The sequence below is a fragment of the Lethenteron reissneri genome, chromosome 24, assembly GCF_015708825.2.
Source record: "Lethenteron reissneri isolate LAM-NWPU_2019-01 chromosome 24, ASM1570882v1, whole genome shotgun sequence".
Taxonomy (NCBI): Eukaryota; Metazoa; Chordata; class Hyperoartia; order Petromyzontiformes; family Petromyzontidae; genus Lethenteron; species Lethenteron reissneri.
In genome coordinates, this window is record NC_083802.1 from 17,017,169 (window position 1) to 17,036,702 (window position 19,534).

The window sequence follows — 19,534 nt, forward strand, 5'->3', positions numbered from 1 at the left end:
GAGTGGGCCAACGCATTAAAACAAAAACCTCTATTGTGCGTGAATTCAAGAAGGCAACTCCAAATAGGGAGAAATGCTCGGAAGGGTAAAATGACCATCATTGTTGGCATTTTTGCAAGCATTACTAAGCTGTGAATAATTCGAATTTTTATTTATTGTGGAATGGAAAGCACCGTATATTAAATAAAATAAAATAAACCTTAAAAGGGATTTTTTAATTGGTATTGCATTAAACAAGTTGATCATTGTTTAACTCCCAGTCAATTATTAAGAGATGACATAACTGGGGGGAAATTTATAATTTTACGAGTAAATGTTAACACAGGAGATCTGAACAGGAGATCTGAACACAAGGAGCGATTGCGAAAATCGTGTGGTGATATAGAGACAGTTTCTATTAAATAACAATAAAACGCCCAATGGCCTGCTACACAGCACTGATTCTTACTGTTTTAATATCAGCGTTATTCAGAAAGGTGGATTCTTCGAAACCATTCACCCTGAGCATATCGCGGACGCAACTGTAAAACACAACTGCAAAACCAAGCCCTGATTTAAAAAATCCCACGGGTTGTTCTCAAAAATAGATGACTTCAAGTCGAGGAAGAGCATGTCAAATTAATTATCTAATTCACGTAACGTGCTATATATTTTTCTCTACATATAAATCAACAAACAAAAACACGTTTTTTAAAAGTTATAATCCAACACAGTTGGTGATCACCGCATAATAATGCTCCAATAGCATAGGCTGCGATAGTTGTACTATTCCACAATGTGTTTGTTGTTTAATATGTCCTGCGTGCACAAAACATGCTGATGTGACACGGCGCGATGAACGGTTCTGAGAATGTTTAAAAGCTCTGCAATGACAATTTTTAATGACAATTTTTAATGACAATTTTAATGACAATTTTAATGACAATTTTTAATGACAATTTTGAATGTAACATTTTTATGATAATTTTCAAGAGCTCTGCAATGTTCGCGGGGCAGTGACGTGGTTACATCTTACCTGCCCATCAAGTGAACACACTGGAAATTTTCCCAAAAAATACACAAACACTTTTCTAGCCGTCAAATACAACAATGTGCGTGCTGCCACTACATTACCTTTTGTAAATGCATTGAATCATCTAAATGCCCCCCCCCCCACACAGCCCCTCCCTCCACATCCCACAACCCACGCACCCCATATGCCCCCCCCCCGCAATGAATTTCTTGGAAATGTCGAGTTTAAATAAATTGATTTGTGATTAACAACTTCTTGATTTTATTTAATATAATTAATAAACGCATATAAATACGAAGAGTATCCACTTATTTTTAGTCAGGACCGGTGGTAACCGTTAGGCGCCCACCATTTGTCTGTGGCAGGCAAAAGGTAAAAACCAAATGCCACATGGCTCTCAAGCGATGATGTCGGTAGAGATGAATAATATTATTGGGTGCCATATTCTCATTATTTTTAACAAGGCTTTTTTTTTATTCATATATGTAGACATAATAAATGTATACAAAAAACAACACTCACATATTTTGCGTTTTAGCTAGATGCTCAAATTTACTACCAGGCGGTTAATAAAAATGGACGAGTTAATTTTCAATGAAGCAACGTGTTCTTTGTTTTTTAACCAGCTATGGCGTATAAGAGCGAGTGCGTGTGTTTTTAATGCATGTATGTATGTTGAACTTTTTGCGCACCGTACGTAACCAACCGTGCTAATCGGAGATGCGGGAAATGTGTCATTGCTTTCTGTCGGCGCAAGGCGAAAGGCTGCAAGGTCGTGCCCACTCGCCAGCGCCTTGCAGATGGAGAAACTCCTGATTCACGTCACCCTCCTCCTTGGAGCTGTGGTGGAGAGCAGCCTGCCAAGTAAGCATCCAAACCATTGCACAACGTTTGCCAACTACTGTGGGACATACTAAAATACATGCAAGCTGTTATATGTTTTATGATGCAATGCTTTTAAAGGCAAGTCTACTAACTGTGCATTTGTGTGCGCATACTCCGATGTGCATTCCAGTTGTGTCCCTGCAATGGATATGTCCATTTGTTTAGTGAACTTGGTGTATGCAACTTTTGTTTGGCCCACGTTTTTTTTTACTTTAGCCCAACTTTAAACCCCACTTTGCAAAGTTATATAATAACTAGTGCATTTTCATTGTTTATAATGACTGCGTTGTCAGCAAATATCGGATCTGACAGTTTTGTTGCCAGATAGAAGGGTAAAAAACCAATTATCATATTTTTTACTGGCAAATGAGGTTCCAATGGTGTAAATATCGGATTGTAAATCCTTTTTGCATTGACGTTTACACTTTTTTCTCATCATTTAGAAAAAATATTTATACTGAAGTCGCTGTGAATGGTATTTGCGAGAGCACGTCTCCCTGTATGACTCCCTCTGATTTACTATTTCGTACATTCATTGTGCAATATCAGCGTAGCCATTACGTCTTCATAAAGTGTTGATAATTTTTAAATGTATATTTCTCATAAAAGCCTTGATTTTTTTTTAGGGTTCAGATGACTTCATCAGTTTCCAGTAAATTAAATAACTCTTTGCGAGACCCCCGCCATCCCAAATCTAACCAAATATTAACAAATATATAATAAACAGAGAAAAAAACTATAAATGCAATAAACGAACAATCAAAAACAATACTTGAGAATGTATTAATCGTGAACTCAAAGTTTATGCCTACAATTCCAGTCACGTGCAGTAGAAGGGATAAAAAGTGTTTTTTAAATATATTTTTGTAAAACGAACAAATAAATTCACACAAAATCAAAATTTCATTTTTATAGTACAGTTGATCATTTGATACGCATGTATGTTTTCCAATTCATTGATATGCTATATCTGTGTTAATTTAAAGCTTTCACACCGCATCGTGTCAGTCTTTACGGAAAAAAGCTGTGGCACCAACTCCTCGCGTATCTATTTTCTTTTTCCTTCTCTGTGCTGAAGTTTCGCGAAACATTATCTCCGTCAACTTTTCTAAATGGTAAAGTTGGTCTTTGAACACAAATTAAGAACTATTTTTTAAATTTATTTCGCTGTACACGTATGTACTCGTACATTTCACGCGAAATGTTAGAAATATCAATGCCCGGCATGTGTTCTGTTACAATTTCTCAAGACTTCTAAAGAGAAAACCGCACACCACAAATTTTGCGAATTTAGGATAACATATTTCCCATCTGTATACCAATTGCTTCCGACCATGGTTTTTTGTAATACAAAGATTAACTTGTGTTTTTTGCGTGCTCCACGCAAACTCTTAGGAACCACAGCAATCATTATGGAGGCATCTTAACCACAGATAACCATAACAGTGCGAGACGACTCGATTCACAATTTACGCAATAATATATCTTTCAAGTTTAACGACATCGTCACGAAACATATCGTATAAAAACTTACATCGACTCTTACCTCGTAATGGCATTTACATGTTTAACCATGTAACACAACTCCAGTGAGGCGTCAGACTGCAGCGGTCAGCTCTCATTGAAAAGTCGTGACTAAATGAAATGACTGCAGCCTTGCAAGTGGACTGTGGTCCTCTGTAGGCACCGCAAGGGCAAGCGTGTGGCCCTGTTTCCATTCACAGTTTTGAGAACCCGCATGCTGCGTGTGCCACGTGTTCTTTCCACAGACTCCCCCGACCCAGCAGTAAGAAGGGTGTACGGTGCAGTTGGCTCGCCGATCACCGTGACCTGCGGCCCTGCCGAGGGACGCCTCCAAGGCAACGACATTGCATGGCGGTGGAACGGAGATGTCCTGAGCCTCGGTGGAAGTGCCAAGGCAGACGGAGCCCATCTAACACTCGGCAGCACCAGCCCGGCCAGTGCAGGAACCTACAGCTGCCACTCGCACGCTTCTGGGAAAGAGGTGGATCGTATTCTTCTGGAAGTCGGATGTGAGTTGAACAACCAGTACGTGTGTTTAACATTTACGCTGCTCCAAAAAAAAAATATCGCGGTTAATGTTTAACATTGCGTGGAATTTCTGTGCACAGCATCTGCTTTATATATTATATATATATATTTTAAAAACTGTTTGAACGTGTTATTGAAAGCAAATGTTAACCTTTGCCGTTGTATATTATTTCGATGCAGACCACCCGGAGAAGCCAAACATAACATGCCGCTCATACAACTACCCCGAGAGCTTCCAGTGCACATGGGAAGCTGGAAGAGACACGCTGCTGCGGACAAACGTCTCGGCTACCTACAGGCAAGCTCGCAGCGGGATCAAGTGGCAGCTGCTGAGAATAGAACAATTACACAGCCGCCTTGTTCGGGGGAAAAGCAAGGACGCGCTTCATGGCTTCATGGAAACTTGGGTGATAATATTACAGATTTCCCCATAAGGGGGGTTTCCACCAGCGAGATAATGCCAAAAGTGAGCGCTCACAGGCTTAATCACAGTGAGGAGATTGGTGCCACAATACATGTCAGCGGGTGAATCCTCTACAGGAGTCGGTACAAAAGCCTCATTCATTCACGGATTTTAACAAAATACGTGAAAAAATTTGAACCCGTAGAAATTACTACGACAAAACAATTTTAGGTAAGGTCACTTCCATGAAATGAAATGTGAAACTATACCGCATTTGTAATGATTGATGCCAACGGTGTTGTAATTCTATATTTGCCTCTTCAATACTGTGAATAATTCGTAATAATTCAGTGTTTGTAACGCACAGTCTTCACTCACTCCAGAGAGGGAAAATATAACCCCGGTGCGTGGGAAGGTGGCCAGGTCCGATGGCAACAATTTCCCAAGCTCTGTAGACCTATATTGGGGATGTTTGGCTATTTCCATTCAAGGGTGTCTATACATAAATAATGTAGTGGATTAACTTCACTAAACATTACTTATTATGAAATATGAGTTTGACTTAAAACTTTCGTGACTGCAGGAATTCATATTCCTGGTTCTTTCGGTAAAGTCACGTAGATAGAAAATGACTTTACAGAAAGAACCAAGAATATAAAATATGATTTTAAAAGTTTGTTTTTACTTCATTTTCACATTTTATATTATTTGGAGTTTTTTTAAAGAGGACACTATTGCTTATAATGTCCGTGAAAAGTCATTTTGTGCCACCGATTTTCATGTAATCGCTCTTGCAGTTAAACAATTTTGATAGCCTGCGCTCAGGAACATTATTCACGTGCTAAATGATCTGCGTGAAGTAATTGCCGATGGCTTAACACTGGGGATTGTAAGACGCTGTCCCTGACCATTGCAATAACGACAACTGACGTGCATTTGTGTGCTACAGATGGAAAAGTTGTAAACTCATCTGTTGTTTGCAAATCACCGAACCTGGTCATCCAAGTGCTGTTAGTGCTTTATCACAGTACAGTAAAACCTTGGATTGCGAGCATAATTCGTTCAGGAAACGTGTTTGTAATCCAAAGTACTCGTATATCAAAGCACTCGTATATCAGTTGTGATCACGTGACGTTCGGCAGACAAATCGTATACGAACTACTCGTATTGCAAAACCTCGCTCGTTTATCAAATTAATATTTATTTTAAAAAATTGCTCGTCTTGCAAAACACTCGCAGACCAAGTTACTCGCAATCCAAGGTTTTACTGAATTATATTTTTTTACATTCATTATATATTTACTTTACAAATAAATAAAATGAGTTCTTCAAGCATGAAAATATTTCACTAGCATTCATACCCAGTTGAACTTCAGCTTTCTACCTCTGCTCCATAGCAATGGCAAGTGACTCTTATTAAACTGCACAGTAGCATTAAAAAAAAGCTATTACATTCTAAATAGAAAATGTGAACATTCAGTGATTATAGTGTTAATTATATGTTGTTCATTACGTGTAAATAACAATTTGTCATTTTCTCATGAATTCATTAAATGCAGTAAGCCGGACATCTCCCATGACCAGAAAGGCTCTCCCCAGAATCAGTCTCGCTTCGAGATGTTTCACAGCACAACAGAAACTATTTTAAACATCACCGAGGTCAACGTTAAGCTGTATCAGTGTGCTCATGCTCACACACATTACAAGAATCTCATGTTTATATGAATAAGGTTATATCCCCTTTCAACCCACGCATTGCAGGATTTGTTTTGAATGCTCGCACTGTTTGTTATTCTTCGCTTTGCTTCTTAGACATCCGATGAGTCAAACCTTCCTGCCTTGCGAGCCCACGGGAGATCGCTCCTGCACGGGAAGCGACCTGATGATGTATTCGTCCATGGCTCACGTCGTAACGGCCCGCATCACGAATCCGTTGGGCTCCGCCGAAGGACACACGCACTTTGTTCTGGAGAACATCAGTAAGTCTCGCTGTTGGGCACGTCGCTCACCACCGAGTTACCCATACGGGACATGCAGTCTAATTGCCGCTGCTGAATCAAAGTCTCGTGCCGCACGATTGCGAACCAACCCTCTGGGCTCCTACGAGCTAAAGTAATGATTTATTTTCTGTTACGGTGGGTTTTACCTCCATAATTTATAGATTTAATTAAAATGATGACACGTACATGGCAGGTTCCTTGTGCCGAGTCACTCAAGTCTATCGCTTTACAGTTTTTAATCACCCGGTTTATTAAACTAATAATTTGCAAACGCTGTGTGACAAATGTTGCGAAAAAATATTTTGCGGCTATTCAAATGTGACGAAACGGGAAGCACTCCAGGCTTGCGGTAGTCTCTAACCAGATGACATTCAAACTCGATCGATTTCAAAGCATCCATGACACACGTCTAAAACTCGTGAACATGCCTTACGTAACTTTCGCAAACCTATGCAATGTTAGCAAGCGGGGCGACAAAATGCCTTCCACAGGATGAAGCCATCTTCTTGGTTCTTTCGATAAAGTCTACGTGACTTTACCGAAAGAACCAAGAAGATGAATCCCTGCAGTCACGAAAGCTTTAAATCGAAAAGATGAAGCCATTTATATACCTGGCCAACGGTCCAACTGTTACCAGCAAGAAAGTTCAATTGTAATGTAGTGCTGCAGTGGTGAGATGTTAACTACCTCGTCTGGTATACATGAGGTCAGTGGGTTCGATCCCGGACCCAGATGCCTCATGTATATTTGGCGTTTGCGTGTCCTTCCCGTGGTCACGTGAATTTTTCTCTGGGTCCCTCCTGTTTTTCCCCTCCACATTTAGAAACAACATGTGCTCAGAGTCCTTGGCTGCTATACATTTCCACGAGATAAGCCAAGTTACTTCGTTGAGCTATCATTTGTGGCAAGGTCGCTTCTGAAAAAGAGCTGCATAGCTCAGTGGGGCTTACCGGATAATATATATATTTTTAATTGTTCAGTTGAATCTTGATTTGAAGCTTTCGTGACTGCAGGAATCCATACTCTTTGGTTTTTTCGGTAAATTCACGTAGGTAGAAAATAAAATAAATCACGACGTTTCGGGCGCAACACAAGCGTCCGTCATCAGGTGGGAAAGCATGGTCTGCTGCTGAGGCAGACTGTTTTAGAAGATTTGAAATGGGTGTAGCCCAAGGGTCATAAATAAGTGGCCGGGGCTAGTGATGTTAATGTGAGAAATTAGTATGTAGCTGTAAGATAGGAGGAGAGCGGCCTCCTGGACGAGGGCATGGAAGTGGCTATGTTAATGTGAGAGATTAGCATGATGTTAATGTGAGAGATTAGCATGATGTTAACGTGAGGGATTAGCATGATGTTAATGTGAGAAATGAGCATGATGTTAATGTGAGAAATTAGCATGATGTTAATGTGAGAAATTAGCATGCAACTAACTGTAAGATAGGAGGATTAGCGGCCTCCTGGACGAGGGAACAGAAGTGGCTATGTTCATATGAGAACAATTACGATGATGTTAATGTGAGAAATTAGCATGCAACTGTAAGATAGGAGGATTAGCGGCCTCCTGGACGAGGGCACGGCAGTGGCTATGTTAATGCGAGAACAATTAGCATGATGTTAATGCGAGAACAATTAGCATGTAACTGTTCAGTTGAGTTTACATGTCACTGACCGCCGCGCGCGCCTTTTCCCTCTGACCCCCAAGTCCAGCCCGATGCGCCGGTGAACGTGTCAGCGAGAGCCGCCGTGGAGAGCGCTGCAGTGACCGTCTCGTGGCGGCTGCCCGCGTCCTGGTTCGATCCCTTCCTCTTCCCCCTGCAACACCGGCTGCGCTTTCGTCTCGCCGAGAGCGGGGACGCCTGGAGAACGGTACGCTCGGCGGCGGCGCGTCGCCAAACTGAACGAAACAAACTTGTGCGGTCGCAACTCCTGTGACGGTCGTAACGAGCGGTGCTTGCGCACTTGGCACCGAGAGCGCCTTCCGTGCCCGTCAGAGTCAAAGCGCTCGGGAAACGCCGTCGCGTTATTCACTTTCCCAAGCTGCGCCGAAGCAATTTCAGCGCGGTCAAGAAAATGAGTCAGCATGCAGCATGTTTACGTGGTCAAATGAACACGGATACGTGTTTGCACGAGCACGTATACAACGCTCGATAACCGGTGCTTTACTCATGCTCTTGCGAGACCGAAGCTATGATTGCATCTCATGTGCGTATATCGCTGTTTGCGCAATGCTTTACGACGAAAACTCGCCCAGGGGTTTCCAAACTACAGTTCCCCGCCTCCCCATGTTTATAAATCTACTCCGTTCAAACACAAATGAAAGCCACGACACGCTACACGTACCTGATGCGTGCACCACCGACATGATCGGTGTACCTGCATGCACCTCGAGAGAAGGAATACTAATAAATTATAATCTCGTGGCTATCTGCCCGATGTAAAACACAAATCCTAATTAACGCCCCCCCCCCTCCATCACCAAACCGTACAGACCAGTGTGGTGAAGTATGTATAAATAAACCTCCATGACAGACGCTGTAGGGGAGATCTCTGTCGAATAGCGTATTAACAAAGGGCTGTAAATGGTTTAAATAATTGTGATTAAACACGTCGCTGAAGACGTGTTTCGACTCTCATGTACGACAGAACAAATCTTCCCCCGTAACTTTAACATAACGCATGACTAAGTGCGGTTGTTATTTAACCGGTACAAACAAGTCCCTCATCCCTGCACATGCACGCAATAACCACTGCGCCACAGGCATCTGCTTGTTTTTCAAAGGTGCTCAAGATGTGTCACTGTTTATCTGCTGCGTATCTTCGTCACACATGACATGCAAAGGTCACGCGTGTGACATAACTGCGGTCTCTCCACGCTGACGCTGACGACAAAAGTGGAACAAACCCTTGGAAGGTGTACAGAGGAGCATTGGCAATGTGTGTGTGTGTGCTTCGAATTAAACTGAGAGAGAAAGAGAGGAAGAGGAACACGTGGATCAGGGAACAAACGCAAGTTTAAAGACAACGTCTTGACTCTTACTCAAAGTGGGATTTGGGCAGGACACGTCATCGCTCCGAGGGACGATAGGCGCTGGTCGATGCTAACAACGGAGTGGAAGCCAAAGGAGGGACTCGGCCCGTGAGGGCAATCTATCAAGGGGATGGAGTGATGAGAGAGGCTCGTGCGAAGGCGCTAGATGGATTGTTGCATCACGTGACCAAGGTGATGGCTTGGGAAGGCCTTCATTCAGCAGTGGCTAGACCAGGGGTCGGCAACCTACGGCTCCGGAGCCGCATGCGGCTCTTTACGGGCCGCTTCTTGACGATGAGTACGTATGTACTCAGATGCATTGCGGCTCTTGAAATACTGAATTTTGTACCGAATTGGAAAGAAATGGCTCTTCTTGTTATTTTGGTTGCCGACCCCTGGGCTAGACCATGGCCGATGATAATGGTGACAAAATGGATTTGCACGTAAAATTTCAGAATTTATCGGGGCTCACATGAAAACCCCCAGCCGTCAAATAACCATAGACACATTCTTAGAGTCTCTTAGCCAACTCGTGATGAATCACGCGGAATTATTTATTTATTAAAGCTGGAACAAAGAATCACTGACAGCCGAGACATAATAAAAACCATGTCAACATTTCTGTCAAAAGGCTGCCGCTTAGTGTTTAAAATGTAAGGGATAAATACAGTGTGTGTGTACACCACGGAGTGCTGTAGCGTCGCGTGTTTTTGGCACAGGCCCTGGCGCAAGGAATGAAATGAGTCCCCCTGCCCCAGTCCAAATGTAGCCTGAGCCACTGGACCACTCGTGCCGCGTGGGCCGCAGTGCAATCTCACCGCCTGCGCACACTGTAGGCAGTTGCAGTGGCGCAGTGGAACGCGACGGGGAAGCGGCAGGTGATGGAGGAAGCGGAGACAGAGCGGGGATATAAGAGGAAATGGGGAAGGGGTGGGAATGAGGAAGGATAGCATTTCAATTGAAGGCAACAATGCAGGCGGTCGCATGGCTTCCTAAACCAACATTGTTTATAAAAGGAGCATGGAGATGTATCGTCTACTGTACTATACTATATCAATAACAATACAGTGCATTAAACAACAAAGTCTGAATAAACGAAACGCGAATGCACACGAAAAAGCGACGTGGGGTGATCATAAATGGTTCATGTATATTTTTCCTTGTTTAATTTACCATCTACATTTTATATCATCGAATATATGTATATCCAAATTGCTCTACGTGTAAGACATTCGGCATATGATGGTTTGAAATTCGCCAAGGCAGTAGGGCCACATGTCACATTATAGGGTAAAATAGAAATGTCATGATCTTTAGTGGGAGAGTTTACAATCCCTCTTGGTTCTTTCGGTAAAGTCACGTAGAAGGGAAATAATATTTTTTTTTATTATTTCCCTTCACGTAGAAGGGAAATAATAAAACATTTTTTATTATTTCCCTTCTACGTGACTTTATAGAAAGAACCAAGAAGATGAATCACTGCAGTCACGAAAGCTTTAAATTGAAGTTTACAATCCATTTCTGATTGTGCCATCGACTCGCACACGCCTGCAGAATGAGTGTCATCCGACAGCCCAGTTTGACACGAAACCCACGTACGTAATATTACCAAAATCTCGTCTTTCCACTTGCGCAACATAGCTAGACTTCGACCACATGCTGTCATTCGCGATTGCTGAACGTCCGATGCATGCCTTCGTATCAAGGTTGGATTACTACAAGGCCTTTGCTTGCTGGCGTGTCTAAAGGTGTTTTAAATAGACTCCAATATTTTGAAAATTCAGCTGCCCGGATTTTAACCAGATCTAAATCGTGTGACCATATTACTCACGTTCTTTCCTCCCTGCACTGGCTTCCCTGTAACGTACAGGATCTACTTTAAGATTCTTATTTTCACGTTCAATGCCTTGAATGAGTTGGCTCCTAATTATCTCACCGATCTGCTTAAGTTGTACATTCTACTGCGAAAACTTAGATCTGCTGATTTTGGTTGAATCATTATTCCAAAGACCAGACTTTGTTCGATGGGAGGTTGTGCTTTTTTCCACCAGTCTCCGCAATTGTGGAATTCCCTTCTTGGATCCATTAAGGAATCTGAGTCTGTTGCACTTTTTTAAAAGTGTCTTAAAATTCACCTATTTTTACAACAGGCTTTATCCGTTACTTAACAAGCTTTGTGTGTGCAAATTGCGCGATAGAAACCCGAGATTTAATTGTATTGATGATTATGTTTCAATCATCCACTTAATTCGCCTACTCTCAACAAACGCCTAATTTATGTAAACATTGGCCGAGCCACTTCTACCAAAAACCCAAATGTTAATTGTGCACAGCTGTCAACGCAGCGCTCCCGACCAATCACTTTTGTACTGAATGGCTCACGCGTGAAATGTACTTTTCAGACCCTGTTCCCCGGGGAAAGCGTAGAGGAGCAGGAGTTGCGTGGCCTGCGTCCGCGCACACGATACGAGGTGCAGGTGTCGCTCAAAGACCTACTGGACTACGGCCACTGGAGCGAGTGGAGCGAGTCTGCGTTCGTCCACGTGGCCGGATCTCGCCGCCCTGGCTGTAAGTTGGCACAAACTCCACGATGGGATAGTATTTTACACTCGTTGACGCGACATCAATAGAGTTAAATCCATTCATTTTGCAGGACTTAAACGAAGTGGAAGACCGTTTAAATTCACTGGTATATATATATGAGGGCCCATTAAAACAAAGGTCTCTCTTGCAAGGAAAACCTGGGATGCACAAGTGTTCATCATCCCCAGCCTAGATCTGGTCAATCTATAGTTGTTCTGTAATCGCCTTACCTTCGCCGACGCGTACTGACCAGCGTGGTCAATTATAGTCCAATATCCGTGACAAGATGCATGTATGTATGTATGTTGAACTTAATTCACACCATATGCAGCCAACCGTGCTCATCGGAAGGTGCGGGAGGAAGGACAACAAACTAAACTCGAAAAAATATATTTAAAAGTACGTGCACAGGCCGCTCATCCAGCAGTGGATTTACATCACGGATCGTATGCACAGCCACGTATACGCACGTTGTCGATGACGACGCTCGATCGACTCTTTGGGTGTTGCCCGCGTGTGTCAAGGTGAACGCCACCGCGTGGTGTACGCGGCCGTGGGCTCCAGGGCGCGCATCCCGTGCAAGGGCACCGCTGGCATCCAGCCCAAGTGGTCCTTCAACGGGGCCCCGCTGAGACGCGGGGGCCCCAGCCCATGGCGGCAGGGCAAGAGAAGTGGGCACATCACGCTGCTCAATGCGACACTGAGCAGCAGCGGCATGTACTCGTGCCAAGCCAGAAGTGGCGGCCACGCGAGACGGCGGCACATGCGTTGCACTCGCCTGGTCGTGGGATGTAAGTACCGGATGATCTACGTTTGTTGGGTGGTTTTAATTTTATTGTGTATTTACAAGCCAGCTGAAACAGAACAGCGTTGGCGAGGTGTGGGCCAACGACCCGCACGACTGACTTGACGTGGAGTTTGGGAAGCCCTTCATCCAGCGGTGGATTAACAACAGGGCTTTGCATTGTATATCCGCAGAACGGAGATGTTGACTGACGTGAGACACTGTGTGTATCTCGATCTCCAGAGGCGCATTGCCTGCGAGGTCTTATGATGTGTCGTATTAAATAGAAGCACATTTAAAACGTGCAGTTAAATCTGCCTCCAGGAAAGACATGTTTCTTACAATAGCAGCTCTTGAGTCTTACATTTTCATTTCATAGTACCCGCCAGCTCAGAACATGTGACCATTTCATGCCGCGCCTGTGATCAGCAAATGTTGCGATTGGCTAAAAATTAACAAAAATTGCTACTTTTTAAAACTAAACAGCAATACAGAGTTCTAGATTTGAAGCTTTCGTGACCAAGGATTCATATTCTTAGTTTTTTTCGGTAAAGTCACGTAGGTAAAAACATTAATTTTGATGTTTTTACCTACGTGACTTTACCGACAAAACCTAAGAATAGCAATACAGAGATGTGTATTGTACTGAATTTTTTATCGTGCGACTGCAAACAAATTCTACTGGTGGCAACCTCATTAGATTGTGTCAAATGACGACAGCTCTAGGAGGCCAAATTTCAGCAGTGGAATCATTATGGTTGACGACGATGATGTCATCCACTCCACCTAGTGGTTAAGTGTTTAAACTGCATCGTGTTAGAGGAGCCCAAAAACACGGTCAACGTCAAGAGCATTGCCCCCCCCACCTACTCCGTACTGGTTGTGCGGTAAGAATGAAAGATGAGATTGAACACATCCATTGGGAGCCCATGACATCTCTGCGGTATGACCACTACCACCTTATGTAAAACAATAGTTGTGAGAATACAGTACGTTGATAGAGAAATATGAGCGAGCGTCTCTTTAGCACTGCAAGAGCAATCATCTCGACTGTCCGTTAAACTTGGAAATAACGAGTTGCAGTTCCACAACAACTCTGGTGTACCTCGGTGGTGGAGTCACTCGATCCTCAAGAGGAGGGCAGAAGATAACGCAGAGTAATACACTCATCGCCTCCGAAATCGTCTATTATTTTGACTTGAAACTTTCGTGACTGCAGGGATTCATATTTTTTTGTTCTTTCGGTGAAGTCAAGTAGATAGCGGTCGTTGCGATCGAAACGTCGTGGTTTATTTATTTTACTTCTATTATTTTTATTCACTTTATTTTTTTCAATAATTTTTCTATCTACGTGACTTTACCGCAAGAACCAAAAAATGTCGTCTCTTTTTATTGTCTCTATTAGCCGCCTTGTCCCCTAGGTTACGATCACACGACGAGAGGTACAACAACATTATACGTCGTGTGTTTTTTTAAAGTTAAGATTGTACGATATCTATCGGGTTGTGTGTGTGTGTTTCTCTGCATTCAGATCCTCCTTCTAAGCCGACCGTCACGTGCCGCTCCTTTGACTATCCGGAGAGATTCGAGTGCGAGTGGCAATCGAGCAGCCACGGCAACAATAACGTCCTCAACACTTCCTACAGCGCCTCTTACAGGCCAGTAGCTGCATTTGTTCGCGGTCAAAAAACAATGAACGCCTTCAAACATTCGGCCAAAGGTCTTTACCCTGTCTTGAAATGCAGTCGCGTTTAGATGCAATGTTTATTTTTTTGTTAAAAATAGAAACATTGTACATTTCCCAATTGTACCGCAGTTTGCTTTTTCGCATCCAGGCAACTTTTCTACGTGCCAGTCGATGTTTATTTACCAAGACATTCAAGTTTTTTTTATCCATGTGTACTTTGGGATGGTTGACTGGTCAAGTGATCATCATACAGTTTTCGTGCAGAAAAAAAAAATCGGCTTGAGTCCTGCAGCTACCGAGTAAATTTTACTCGGTAATTGCTCATCGGTAAAAGCAAAACATTTCAATGAAGTGAACTTTAAAGAGCTCTCGTCACACATCATTGCAGTTTTCCTAAAATAGCTCCTTGAGCATCAGCACGCCGCAGCCCAAAAAAACGTCCCACATTTTAAAATGTAACCACAGCAGCAGAGCTTAACGTCAACCAGAGCTGTCCATGACTGTGGTGCAGAAAATATTCTTTGCCCCCCCCCCCAACTCCACGCTGTCGGTGGGTAGGGGGGTGGGGGAGGGAGGTGGTGGGGGGGACGCCGGGGGGGGGGGATAGATCCAAGAAAATATTTCACGCGAAATGAAGTCCTGCACAATTATATTCTTTATTTTTCAAAGGATATGCCGTGGCTGTTTCTATGGTTTTCATCGCGAAAGTAAATAAATACCAACCGGCCCTCGGCGAGTTCAAATAAAACGCAATCCGTCGATAATTAATTTGTAATGTGTTTCATCCTCTGCAGGAATCCACTGACCGAGAGCTGGCTGCCGTGCGTGCCCGTGGCAGACAATGCCTGCCAGGGCCGAGATGTGACCCTCTTCTCGGAACAACCACACGAGCTGACGGTCACGGCCACCAACCCGTTCGGCAGTGTCGAGGTCCACCACGCGTTCCTGCTCGAAGATATCGGTGCGTATGCACAAGCGAACAAAGAGAGGCAAGAGGGCAAAACGTGGGTTGGCTCACGCTAAAGCAGGGGGCCAGCAACCCTGCGGCTGCGGAGACCGCGTGAGCGGTTCTCTACGGATCGCTTCGTGACGTTACTTATTAAGGACCCACCGTCTCGTATTCATATTGCATTGCGGCTCTTGATACACTGAGGCAAGATTTGAAAAAAAAATGTCTTTTCTTGTTATGTTGGTTTTCCGACCTCTGCGCTAAAGCAACTTGCTGTGTACCACTAAAGCAAATGGGGACAATGAATCTATGTCCAGCCAAGTCAAGTACATTTTAAACATATATATAATAGACACAAAATCTGTGGTCCCTTTCTGACCCAAATCTGACATGCAAGGCACCATCACATCGAACTCAAATGAATACGGATTTTTTTAAAAGTATGAAATCCACTTCAAATATCCAATTCAGAAGCACGAACACAATTATTAAATTAATTTCCCACCACCGTTACCACCATCTTCGCCACAACCGTTGCCGCATAACAGATGTGGTTGTAAGTTAATTTGTGTAAACCACACTCAAAATTGGTAAACAAAAATGGTTACCGGATTGCTGCAACATGCAAGAATGTACACCATTAAGGACAAATGTACAACCCTGTGTGTTTGCCTGTTTTTATGTCATCTTATTTGTGGTTCAATGGTTGTAGTGCACTTGATATGCAATCCAGAGACAGTGGTTCGATTCAACCTCCAAGCCAAGTAGTTGAAACAACGGGGAAAGTTTCTCAAAAGCCCTTCCTTGCCTGTCCACCTGAGCAGTATAAAGGTACAGGGTTCGCATGGTAGGGTAAAGTGTGGATTATGCTCACCTCTTCATACACGTTTGGCCAGCGTGGAAGAGTAGAAAAGACTGTCCTTCAGAGGTCCCTCTAGTGGACGCCCTTCTGCCAGCCAGCAAGTAATTGCAGGGCTGCACCTTTCCCTTATTACTGTAAGCTACATTTTACCTTAACTGAGAAACGAACTCATGCACGGCGTACCTAATGACAGTAATGAGGGCTGTTGTTTAACCATATTTCACCACGATGGTCTGTGCAGGTTGATAACAGGGAACACATTTGGTCTCGCATCTCGCTGAACATTCGACCAGTGTGCATTCCCCTTAGCCAGTACAGCTCCTCTGATCTTAAAGGCTCTCAATTGTCTTCACCACATTAAGGCACTAATCCCAATTATTTAAAATAATACCTAATCAGCTGCCCTCTTACACTGGGGCAGCACAACTATTTTCCTCCTATCTTGAGTTGCGGGTGACAATTTTGTTTTTCGGCCTCAGTTCAGCCAGACCCACCCATCAACGTGCAGGCGAGATGGAGGGACGTGGAGAGCGTATTGGTGAGCTGGGAGCAACCCACCTCGTGGAACCCCCACCCTGCCTTCCCGCTCACCTACCGACTTCGCTACCGCACGCTGGGCGCGCAGGGCTGGAGCAAGGTGCCACCCCGACATCCCGTGTGCTTTCACCAGTACTTGCACACAGAGGGCGCAAGCAAGCTACCAAACACATTCTCAACACGCGTGGTGATCACACAGCGTAACAGTGCACGATGTGGACTTGTGGAGGAGGCTCATACAGCACGACGCCAATACGAGGCCTGCCGCTTTAACGCGGCCTGCACATGATATTCATCTGGTGCTGGAAGCATCTTGGATGCACTAATCAGGTTCTAGAGATGAATTTATTAAAGTTGGCAATACTGTTTGAATCACATTGTAAAATAACCCTGGACATTTTTTTTTGCATTATTAATTGCTAACGCGCATGTTGATGCGTGGCTCGCCAAAACGTATCGAAATTTTTATTTGGGCTTCGGCGAGGAAACTGTTCTCCACCCTTGCTCCGTGCAAACGTTTAACCACAGGGTGAAAGGAACCCATTAGTGAGACAGGGTTTCATTACAGCAGCCCATTTACAACATTTGAGACATGACAACTTGAGCTACTTTACTCCTTTTACATTTTAATACTGTTATGACACAGCACAGATCGCCAATAGCCCACGTGAAGGCACAATGCAATTGGCCTTTCGCATCAAAATGCCACTACAACAAATGTAAAAAAAAAATGGCGGGTGCACGTGCAAAATGTCGCAGACTTGTGTGCGACATTTTAGACTTCTTTTGAACTCTTCAACCCGCGAAGTAGACTTATTCTGCGCACAGAGCCGCTACAATTGCGAAATGCCATGCCTCGCGTGGCTCTGTCGGCTGCAGGTGCTCGTGGATGGCGAGGGCGCGACCTCATTTGTGCTGGAGCCGCCGCCGCGAGCCGGCGCTGCCCGGGCGCTGGAGGTGCGCGTCTCGGCGCGCGAGGCGCTGGGTACCGGGACGTGGAGCCGCTGGAGTTTGCCCGCGCGAGTGATAGACGAGGCACACTGATGCGTGCCGTCCGTGCGACTGTTCAAGGCTGCCTAACAACGGGGTCGGCGCCTTTCATGTCACTTAGCCGCCCCACCCACCCACCCATGCCCACCCCACCACCCTGATGGTGATCCGTGCGCATTCAAATTGATGAGCGCCGTTGTGCCAAATAAATATTGCCGCTTACGATTTGAACCGCGTGCACAAGCATGTAACCCTGCAGCTTGGACAGAGACCAGAGATTTAGAATACTATACAATTTTATTTTTAATTCGTCAATCCGCACGATTGCAGGTTCATTCGCATGTATGGGTTGTTAAGGGATGTTTGCGTCTAAAGTTCCCATCCAATGATATATTTATTGGGTCTACATGTGTGATATCATAAAGCCTCATGCTGTTGGCAACAGCACATGATTACATTGTTTCATGAGGACCTTCATGATATGGGGGGGGGGGCATCTTTCCAATACATTGATTCCCGTTTACAACAATTACGAGGGTTGCCACCTGCCTTGGCTTGCCCAGGATCGTCCTTTTTGAAGGTTCAAGTTCAAGTTCATTTATTAGGTATAGCCCTGTGAGCCATTCGGCTCTTGAATCGGGTGCAACCGCAACAAACAAAAAACAAAAACACGAACAAAAAACATCTTAAAGTGAATATGTGACTAAGTGCAAACAGGTACCTGTCCCGTGCAATCCGCGAGCCTTTCTGCTCCATTAAAAGTCCGAGGTTTCGTCAGTTGCGTAGCAATTCGCCAATCAAGACGATGCCTTTGCATGTAGCTCTCCCCTCTCCTGGTAATTATCGTGATATATTCTTCCCATGACATGTTTCAGCTTTCTTTTATGCCTCAAAATTGCCAGTCCGAGTACATGTGGTAGAAAGATAAATGAGGGAGGGTGGAATGATTGATTGACAGCCCTGACATATCACTTTGCATTATGATGCTTCAATATATGTGAGGCAAAGCTTTGTGTGTAATTTACTTTTCCTTGCAGTGCTACTGAATGTTTACTGTACCTCATTAACAAATGCATTAAAATGAAGTTCATGGTCATTTATGTAAGAGCGTTATCAAACAGCATTGAATTTTTTTTTTAATCCAAAGTATGTTTTATTATAACATGTTTACTAGTTACTGTATTGTGATTCCACTTTATTAGTGATTTAGTTACAAATGCATTACTATTTTAAATTTATATTTTTCTACTGCATACAGTATTAATGTCTCATTTACAAAACCTACACAGTATTATATGTATTCAATATGCAGTATTTGCATAATACAATATTGTATTAGATTTGAATTACAACACTGAAAGTCTTATGCTTTTTAAATAAAAATGGTTAAATCTTTACATTGCGTGCACAAGTCATTTATCTCACGTTCATAAACGTCTACGGAATTTCCAGTGTGATGATGTGCTAAGATTAGGGATGGCCATCGAAAGTAAGACGTCAAAATATAGAATCCACTCTGTGTTTTCAATGAAAACGTCAATGATATACACTCAAATACTGGAACTAAAACATCGATATAAGAATAGGTGTTACCCTGTCTGGCAATAAAACATGTGATAGGATGTTAAAACACTAAACAGACATATTTTGCATTCCTTGCAAAAGTTTCAGAAATCATGCCTTGCAAAAGGTTACGCGTGGATTCAGCAAAGGGTGAAACCTCTTTTCATATGTTGATACTGGCAAGGGAGGTCCCATTATA

At 43.6% G+C, this 19,534-nt stretch overlaps 1 protein-coding gene across 2 annotated transcripts; it reads left to right on the top strand.

The window, feature by feature from the left end:
• The first annotated feature begins 1,331 nt into the window (after window positions 1–1,331).
• On the top strand, window positions 1,332–19,179 carry LOC133346700 (interleukin-11 receptor subunit alpha-like). Of its 2 annotated transcripts, XM_061558502.1 has the most exons (12): window positions 1,332–1,384; window positions 1,770–1,876; window positions 3,667–3,930; window positions 4,130–4,247; window positions 6,165–6,331; window positions 8,055–8,218; window positions 11,783–11,948; window positions 12,488–12,754; window positions 14,279–14,405; window positions 15,229–15,395; window positions 16,725–16,882; window positions 17,662–19,176. In XM_061558502.1, exons 2-12 carry the CDS (start codon window positions 1,813–1,815, stop codon window positions 17,824–17,826), a joined length of 1,827 nt encoding a protein of 608 aa, XP_061414486.1. In that variant the 5' UTR covers window positions 1,332–1,384; window positions 1,770–1,812; the 3' UTR covers window positions 17,827–19,176. The 2 variants fall into 2 exon arrangements, with proteins under 2 accessions (XP_061414486.1, XP_061414488.1); XM_061558504.1 differs by lacking the exon at window positions 12,488–12,754 and having other exon boundaries at window positions 17,662–19,179.
• The last annotated feature ends 355 nt before the right edge of the window (window positions 19,180–19,534 follow it).

Bases quoted from the DNA above. Each gene is read 5' to 3' on its own strand.
- LOC133346700 (XM_061558502.1), top strand. From the start codon at position 1,813: ATGGAGAAACTCCTGATTCACGTCACCCTCCTCCTTGGAGCTGTGGTG. The intron at 6,332-8,054 runs GTAAGTCTCGCT...CTGACCCCCAAG, and splicing joins CTTTGTTCTGGAGAACATCA to TCCAGCCCGATGCGCCGGTG. The intron at 16,883-17,661 runs GTGCCACCCCGA...TGTCGGCTGCAG, and splicing joins GCGCGCAGGGCTGGAGCAAG to GTGCTCGTGGATGGCGAGGG.